This window comes from Fusarium poae (genome assembly GCF_019609905.1).
Source record: "Fusarium poae strain DAOMC 252244 chromosome Unknown contig_1, whole genome shotgun sequence".
Classification (NCBI taxonomy): Eukaryota; Fungi; Ascomycota; class Sordariomycetes; order Hypocreales; family Nectriaceae; genus Fusarium; species Fusarium poae.
Genome location: NW_025408659.1, coordinates 1,577,429 through 1,586,523, shown reverse-complemented (window position 1 = coordinate 1,586,523; position 9,095 = coordinate 1,577,429). Strand labels below are relative to the sequence as shown.

General features: G+C 50.1%; 2 protein-coding genes across 2 annotated transcripts; both read right to left on the bottom strand.

Moving 5' to 3' along the window:
- Positions 1–1,830: 1,830 nt before the first annotated feature.
- On the bottom strand, positions 1,831–6,034 carry FPOAC1_013226 (uncharacterized protein; the record flags this gene model as incomplete). Its single annotated transcript, XM_044857567.1, has 5 exons — positions 1,831–3,132; positions 3,181–3,297; positions 3,370–4,868; positions 5,020–5,745; positions 6,025–6,034. The coding sequence occupies 5 exons, from the start codon at positions 6,032–6,034 to the stop codon at positions 1,831–1,833; spliced, it is 3,654 nt and encodes a 1,217-aa protein (XP_044701750.1).
- A 1,450-nt stretch (positions 6,035–7,484) lies between these two features.
- On the bottom strand, positions 7,485–8,887 carry FPOAC1_013225 (uncharacterized protein; the record flags this gene model as incomplete). The annotated part of the gene is made up of 2 exons (XM_044857566.1): positions 7,485–8,134; positions 8,197–8,887. 2 exons carry the CDS (start codon positions 8,885–8,887, stop codon positions 7,485–7,487), a joined length of 1,341 nt encoding a protein of 446 aa, XP_044701749.1.
- Positions 8,888–9,095: the final 208 nt, after the last annotated feature.

Sequence of the window (9,095 nt, the reverse complement as noted above, 5' to 3'; positions counted from 1 at the left end):
GCGTAGTCGCACACTATGTCACGGAAGACGGTCAGCTGGAACACCATGTTTTGGCGTTGAAAGACATCGACAGTGAGCACGACGGTTCTCATCTCGCTGTGGCCATTTTGAAGGTGGTTGACGAATGGGGCTTTGCTTCCAAGCTTGGATATTTCGTGATGGACAACGCTGGCAATAACGACACCATGATGAGATCCCTTTCGCTTGGTCAGTACAACTCACTATTTCTCCTGACTGGCGGCCCTAACATCCCACAGGCCTCCTACGCCGATATGACATCCAATACGATCCCAAAGTGCACCGACTCCGCTGCCAAGGCCATATCATCAACCTCGCTGCCAAAGCCTTCCTCTTCGTCACCGATAATGAGAAGCTCGAACTCGACGATCCTGGTGTGCATAATGTGACACTAAAACATATTGAAGCGTGGCGGAAAAAGGGGCCTCTTGGCAAGATTCACAACTTCGTCGTTTTCATCTAACAAAGTATCCAGTGCAGCTAAAAGTTTCTTACTATTAGCCATAACCGTAAGCTCGCACGGGACAATGACACAAGATGGAGTTCGTGGTATAACATGCTGCGAGTGGCCCTGAACCTCAGAGATGCGATTGGCGGCTATTTCAACAAATGGATGGAATTAGATTGCGCTGGAGACGAGCTCTCTTCAGAGGACTGGATCATCTTGGAGAAAATCAAGTCTTTCTTAGAGAAGCTGAAGATGACGACCAAGGCTCTCGAGTCATCGTTTGCAACACTCGATAACGTCCTCTTGGCTATGGATTTCGTTTTGGCACAATTCGAAGCAGGGAAGGAGGCATATATTGACGATCCGATAATGGCGCCCATGTATAACTCTGGCTGGGCCAAGTTGGACAAGTACAACCGGCTCACTGATGAATCGCCTGCCTACGTTGCCGCTATCGTGCTCCACCCTTCGCATAAATGGCACTACATACAGGAGAACTGGAAAAAGGAGTGGGTTGAGTCGTCAAAGAAGTTGATGGAGACGCTGTGGAATGACTATAAACCCGTGGAATCACCTCTTCCTCTCTGCGAGGTCCCATCGACGACCACGAACGAGTTCTTGAACTGGAGGAACAAGCACCTGCAGCCGTCGCTCGTCACGGATGAATATGAACGATATTGCAACTCTGAACGGGTTTACGGGTTCACAAGCGCCCTTGCATGGTGGCTAGAGGAGACACAGCAGAAAAACTACCCAAACTTGAGTAAAATGGCGGTGGACATACTGTCAATTCCCGCAATGTCTGCGGAGCCGGAGCGGCTCTTCTCCGGGGCCAAGATAACCATTACAGATCGTCGAAATCGGCTTGGTAGTGATGTAGTTGAAGCTCTGGAGTGCCTGAAGTCATGGTTTGGGATACGAGAGCTTCAAGGTGATGTACTTTAGCTGCCGCAGTAGAATAACCCAGATCACGTGCAATATATGGGATGTATTGTCATACTGGCAATATATTGGGTTCTTGGCAATACAATACAATATAGGCCAATGTCATATGGCCTAATACAATATGCACCACTTGGCAATACAATAATATTGCGAGGCTTCCATATTGCCAATATACGTATTGTTTATATTATTCGCAACACTGGTTTCGGAAACGGTAATACCCAATGTCACACCTTTTGGTTTTTTGTTTTTTTTTTTTTTTTGTTTTTTTTTTTTGTTTTTGTTTTTGTTTTTTTTTTTTTTTTTGTTTTTTTTGAAATCACATGTGGTCGTAGTGCAATGATGATGGAGAGAAAGGGATAGTAACAAAGATTTCAGAGCTGACACAGCTAACAATCTTTTCATCGGACAGCTTCCCCTTAACTAACAAATCCAATATACGGTCCTAAGTCGATCAGGCCAATATCTTCCAGATCATCATCATCATTATCCTCTCCTGAAGAGGAGTTGTCTTCTTCCGCCGTTTCCTCCGTGTCCTCGGCTTCCTGTTCATCCACAGGCTCGACATCCCATTCCGGTGGCTCACGTTGGTGAAGGAACCGTTCCAGGAGGGACTGGCTCTCTGTCGATGGCCCCACTTCCCGATGCCTGGCCGCGAGATGACTAGGGAGGTCGTACTGATCGCCTTGATTGTCGAGCCGACGTTTTGTCCATGACAAACGTTTTGTGATGCTGGAAGAGTGACCAGTAAGGATCTTTATAGCATCGAGCAAACCGATGATAGTGTCGCGGGTGGGCAGCAGAATAGTTGGCTGGCTCACCGTATCCTCAAAAATCGTCTTCGAGATATGTGTTTCAGCCACAGGCACACGGAAGACGTCCCACTCACTACTACTATCACGGGATGCGTTTTCGATAGACCATGGGACGATAAAATTCACATCCTTGTCCAAACCCCAAGTCGGGCCGGCGAGATAGGAGGTGTAGAACAACGCGCGTTTGCAGTGCCGTCGGATGGAGTTACGGCATTCAAAAGGCAAACGATCTAGATCATCATGGCGCGAATGATGCATTATCTCGACCCAGTGCGGCCAGGCTGCGCTTTCAATATCGTGGAAATTCCGGGGTGACGGAATTAAGGGGGTAGAGCGAGGAGAGAGACCTTCGGGATAACTGCGGAGACGGTAAATAGACGATAGAGACGTCATTTCTTGCGTGCGCGGCGGGGAGAAATAAGGAGCCCAGTACTGGATCTGGAAGAAGGATGGCTTGGCGTGGTACCAGGTCCCCTGAGCATGACTGGTACCGACTTCCTTGGTGTGGTCACAGTTGAATGCAATCTGGATGTAGTACCCGATCTGGCGGCTGAAGCGACCGTCGAAGGGGCCCAACGGCGCACATGTATCCTGCCAAAACTTCTTGAATCCTCGGTAGAGCTGAAGAAAGAATAGTGCATTCCAGGTCGGTGGCTTGGGGCGGCAGAAGATTTGGTCAAAGAGAAAGGCAGACCAGCTGTTCTTGGGAGGCAGACGCCGACGAGTAGTCATCCAGCAAGGCAGCTCCTCCGGTAGAGCAGATCGCAGTGAGGATGATGATGTATTGATGTCGCCGTTACTATCATCATCCGCTGTAGCTTGACGGTACTTGTCCCATGCCTCCGCGTAGATGCCGTGAACAGCCTGGGCGGTGGGGATACGGCCAGTCTCGGCTGCCGACTCCTCCTAGGCTTGCTGTAACATATCCAGGACCGGCAGTTTCTGGCGTCCGACCTTACCTCGGAGCCGATCCCAGTACGAGTGCAGCTTGGCCAGGAAGTGCTGATGATAAGCACGGGCGATCTCTTCCACCGCAAGAGCGACGGCACGGTCGGCAAGAATCTCTGCGTCCTGGTTACGCCCTCGATCGTACTCTGCCCGAGCATTTCGAACTAGCCGTTAGAACAGTAACTCGATAGTCACTTGGTTGGTGGCAAATGCTTGAACATTGGCCTGGTGGGCTAGCTTAGCTTGAAGCGGGCTTCGAGACATGTAGATGTTCACCAGAAGCTCGAGCGAGATGTGGCCTGTCTGCCAATTGATATGACCATCAGATGCATGCTGGCGACTTTGATCCGTGGCGGCCAGGTCCTTCAGCATCCCTTCGCCAAAGGCGAGAAGCGGCAGAAAACCTGAGCTGAAGAGCTGGTAATCGCTGAACATGACGCCGAATAGCTCCTTGCTACAGTTGTACGCCTTGGCCCGAATGACACCCGGTGACCTGGCTTCTGGGTGGCCAGGGTTCGATTTCCGAGTCGACTTCGCCCTCACGTAGTATCCGCCTATGTCCCGGAGGAGGTAGGGCCGATAGTAAGTGGCCTCCATCGGAGCTTCTGGGGCTACACCAACTACCTGGTCGTGGAGATGACGACAGCAGTCGCTCTTCCAAAGAAGCGTCCACGGTTCATGGTGATGGTGATTTTGGCTCTCGCTGTTAGACGACGTGGGCGGCACGAGGACGTGATCTCGCATGCCCACATCTAGCCAGCAAGAGTGCATGTCGATTTGGCTCGGGTCGAGGCCAGCTAATATACTATCCCGAAACAGACACAAGCTGTCTTGAAGACTCTCTGACGCGAACATGTTCTTCAGGTCGTGGGCCTGAAAGAGGAGACGGGGGTTTTGGAAGTAGGGAACTGCGTCCCCCTTCTTGCTCTGGAGCCGATGCCGATTCGCGTTCCTCACAACTGCCGCCCAGAACTGCGGGAGGACACTGGCTGGGATGCCGTATGCCAGACGATACGATCGACTCTCGTCTTCGGCGCTCCAGCGACCAGCACCCGGCTTTTCCTGGTAGGCGCGCGACTTCGCGTAGATCAGGTCGTATGAACCGGGGATTTCCTGTCGCACGTGGATAGGGACAGTTTCGCGGACAGCCGGGAGGATGATCTCATCATAGAGATCCCTGAATCGTGCGAGGGAGAGGCTGTTGGTGGAGGCTCGTGTTTGCGAAGGGGCTCCGCTAGGGAAGAACATCAAGACGGAGAAGCGGACGCCGGCAGTGGTGAAGGTGCCGATGATGGTGTGACGCGTACGTGCTAGGTCCAGGCCATGAGGCTGTATCACTTGAGCGGTGGAGATGTTACTCGTGTGAGGTGAGAAGAAGGAGAGTCGAAACTGATCGGGGGCTCGGATGGCTGACAGGCTCCTAGCACCGAACCAGACACTGTCGACATCCCACTGTCGCGCGATGGTCACGGCGTCTTGGGACAGCGAGGCCTGTGTCTTGCGGAAGGACAGCGGCTCGGCCGGCTGGTCGGAGAGGAAGCTCTGCCACTGTGAGAAGGAAGCACGTGGATCGCAGGCCTCATCGTGTCCCGCAAAGACGGTAGGCAAGGGAGGAAGAGCACGGCTGATGTGTTGGACGTATTCGGGAAGGGTGGAGGTATGTTCCGGCTCTTCACGCGCGCGTGGTTCTGGACCTGGTTGAGATTAGAACGTGAGTAAATAATTCACAGAGTCACTCTAGACGGATGGATTGGCGAAGTAACATACAGTCACATTAATGGCTGAAGAATTTCCGGAGTATCTGGTCATACGCGTCGCTCTGTGCGAGTAGAAAGTCGGGGCCACCGGCTGTGTCTTGTTGGCGGATTGCTTCGAGGAAGCCACTGAGGACTGGATCGTCTGAACCAAGTGAAGAAGATACTGCACCTGCATCGGGCGACACAGGGAAGGTCGGCGTAGACGGGAGAGAGATTCTGTGATGGGGTGGTTGACTGTCCCGCCGAGTAGAGGCAGGAGGTGCTGGAGGCGTTGGGGAAGTCGGCCCTAACGCGACATCGTTGTCAAAGCCGAAGCTCTCCGATCCGTCATCGCCCTCGCCGTCTTCCACAGCCTCGTCAGGAACCGACGAAGGGGCCGGACCATCGTGCAAGGTCAAGGCAGAGAACTCCAAGGTAGGCGGTGGATCTTGCGAGTCGGCAAACCATTGGACGATCTGCTGTGCCCTTGTGAGGTGCTGCTGGTCGCGATGTCGTTGGACGCGGACACGCGTTCGCTCACGCGGCGACACGGCGGGATCTATCTGTGGACGGCCAGGCCTAATAGAATTTCCTTCATCATGATCATATTGTGGAAACGCATGCGACTCTGGTGCTTCGACTGCCGGGAGGGTCTCTTCCACCTCGTCTTCCCCAGTCGCGATTTGCCCACTGGGAAGTGTTGCACCACATACGACCGAGACGCGAATAGGGTTGAGACATGGTAGTGATGATGCCTGCTCGTCGATCGATCGTAGTGGCGCTTCCGGTCGTGGAGAGGTATCCGTTCGCAATGTCGTTTCACTATTTAACAGGTCTAGGGTAATACATCAGCTACCTTTTATTTGCTGGCAAGTATTTATGTCCTGCTTCTAGAGAGGGAGTGAAAGTTCAAGTAGAGAATTAAGTATACTTAAAACTTCAGTATCTTCGGATATAATTTCTATAGGTGCATTGGTCGTGGGAGTGGTTGTGTGGTGAGGGCGGATATCAGTGTTGTGCGTCTTGGTGTTTTGGCGGGCATTCAACCGGCGTTGTCTTCCTCGATCCCGCTCCCGAATAACTCTTTCTGCTTTTTCATGTTCCGAGAGCTTACGGCGACCCATTATGATTGATGATACGTGATGATAATTTCAGTTTGAGGAAGCGATGATCAAGGGAAAGAACATATCACGGCCTACCTGTCGGTTTGTTTATTTGTTTATTTACTTTGTGTATAGTTATAGATGTTGACATCATTTATCTCTATAGAGTTTTAATCCCCGGTCTCTTTGCTTTTGAGTTTATACTGTTGTCGACAAAGGGTAAGCGTATTATGTGACTGCCGGGTGAAGTGATTGGTCTATACTTACAAGGATATAGGTGATGGAAGAAATGAAGTGGCGTTAATCGGCACGGGCGGGAGCCGAGGAGACGATATCGCCTCCTGCCGCAACTCACATTAGGCATCGTTTTATGTGTCTCCCTTTACGTGTAGTAGCAGCACGGGAGGCATAATATTACTAGCTACAGAACGGAAGAGTAAAGGCACTCAGTAGTGGCATATGCATATATCTTGTGGTTTCTATAATATCTATACATAGATAGGTTAAGCAGTCAATAGCATACTGCGCTCCTATTAGCTATTCCTGGTCGTTCTATTGGTTGCGATGAGCATCTCCGTCTGGACGACGTAAATGCATAAATGCATAATGGTCTGCATGCTCGTCGGATAGGTGGGAGATCCCTGACGGAAGGACTTGGAACATTGATACTTTAACTGGGCAGGGAGACTGGGTATAGAAGGCATCATGGACTTTTATTTATGGAACCTATGCTGATGACTGAGATGGTGCTGATATCCAAAACACGGCTTTGCTCCCAACCCTTGAGATTCACGTGTCTTCGTGTTACTCTTCAGGGTTGGGATATCGAGTGGAACCAGCGTCCGCGTTTATTCTTTATCGTATTGGCTCGAGGAGACTGACAAGGATTGCGTCCGCGTTTATTCCTAATGTCATTGGTTACTGCTGTAAGCCATCGACAAGGGTGTGTCGTTATTTCGTAAGCAACATTTTGGCGTGGTTTAGTCTGGGATAGATTTGACCGTGAAAGATGCAAAAGAAGGCAGGATATACGCCGTAAATAGCAACTAAAATGTCAATAATAGATATCAGAACATTAATTATGCTTTTGCCTACCGCTGCATGTTACTTTCGCCTTACCTTTTGCCGTGGTTGATTTTTAACTGATTTTTAATTGTATTTTCTGGCCGACCTTCGAATTTGACTAAGACATTCACGATCCTGCCAACCCTGTCCCTACTTACCCTCTTGATTATCCCATCCCCTACTTGTTATTGCCTTTCTGATGATTCCTCTCTGCACCGCACTGTCTATCGTTGTATCTCTGCCAAAAACTTTAGATCCCTTAGCGGTGCCTACAGCCTTTATCGAGCTGCCAGAGTCACTCAACTACCCTATTGCTTGTCCTGACATTTTATTTTCTATGACAACATCAACTGCTTCTATCATCTTGGTCCACCCAGTTAATATTTAAAAAATAAACTGGCCTTCCCTAGTCTACAAGCTTAACAAAGAATCTGGCTCTCTTTAATGTTTCCCTTGTCTCCTCCAGCTTTCTCTCGACTTCCAGTTCAACCCACTTCTGGCGATCCTTCATTCGGTTCTTCTTATACTTTCGAACCTCCACTTCACACTTATCTAGCTTTCTTCGTTCCTCCGCAATCCGCTGCAGCTTCTCCTCCTGCTGATCTTCTGCTTCTTGTTCTTTGCACTTCAAGCCCTCCACCGCCTTCCCGATATCCATTCGAACCTTTTGAACGATGTCGCTGTATTCTTTGATGTTCAGCACCTCCGTAAGCTCCAATGCATTGTCTAGGAACTCCTTCATCCTTGACCAATCGATTCGCGACCGATTAGCAGCTATATCTTGGATATCGACTACTGATTGTAGTAACTCCCTCCTGTCTATTGTGTCGAAAGCCTTAGTCATAGTAGGAAACTCATTCATCCAAGTACGAAGCGCTACTGCTTCCACACAGTCCCAGCCGCGTTTGCGTAGTTGCGTCGGTAGCGTTTTCTGTCCATACGCAAAACATGCTGTCTCAAGGACCTCCTGCAGATGGACAAGCAAATTATGCTGACTGCCCATGGGTAGGCAGCCTGTCTTCTGCTCCTCTTGTATACGGTCCCCGCATGCTTCTTCTGTTGGGCAAGGCTGATGAGTATATTGAATCGCTATGGAGTAAAGGACTCGAGCTACTTACCTTCCAGAGGTTTTGTCTCTGCTGGAGCTTCGTATGCTTCCGTCGGATATGGCTCTGTCGGAAAGGGTTCTTTTTCTAGCCATCGCTGATTTTCTATGCCCTCTTCTTCTGGGGATTTGGCTGTGGCTTCTTCGGGCTCTTCTTCTGCCGTCTTGGCTGGGATCTCTTCTGGCTCTTCTTCTGCCGTCTTGGCTGGGATTTCTTCTGGCTCTTCTTCAGAGGCCTTTGCTGGCGCTTCTACTGCCACTAAGATTTCCCAGTCCGTTTTCTCCGACGTGCTTTCAGCAGGTTCCGTACTCATGGCTTCTGCGTGAACGATAACAGCAGTCAAGCCAGGAAATCGTTGTTCCGCAATAGATTCGGAGGTAAATGACCTGTCCTTCAACAGTCTTCTCACTACAGACTGGAGTGAATCCATTCCATATTTGTCGACTAGTGCCTTGACATCGGAGCGATCGATTGACGCGAGGGCTGTTTTAATCATGCTAGTAGGATAGTGAGTTTTCTTTGCCCATTTTCTGCCCAGGTCGCGGATCAGCTCGATATCTCTGAGCGCTAAATAGATGGCCTTTTCGTCAGGGCAATATCGATCGCATATGCCGCATTGCAATGGATAGTTATTTAACATGGTGACGCAACCACAGTACTCGATGGCATCTATAGTATCGGGCTTATAGGTGTACAGCGCCATTCTGACCTCGAGAGGTAGACGGGTCACTTGCTAAGACCAGAAGGTCTCTAACAATATTTATATAACAATGAGATAAAATCCGTCTTTCTTGGTTGTCGGAGTGCGGGGGTTGAGAGACATCTACCTGTACCTACCATGCGATGCTGCCTTATTGCCTAGGCTCTCGAATTTGAGCCACCTGCGTCATAGTGAACAAGAGGCTGACAAG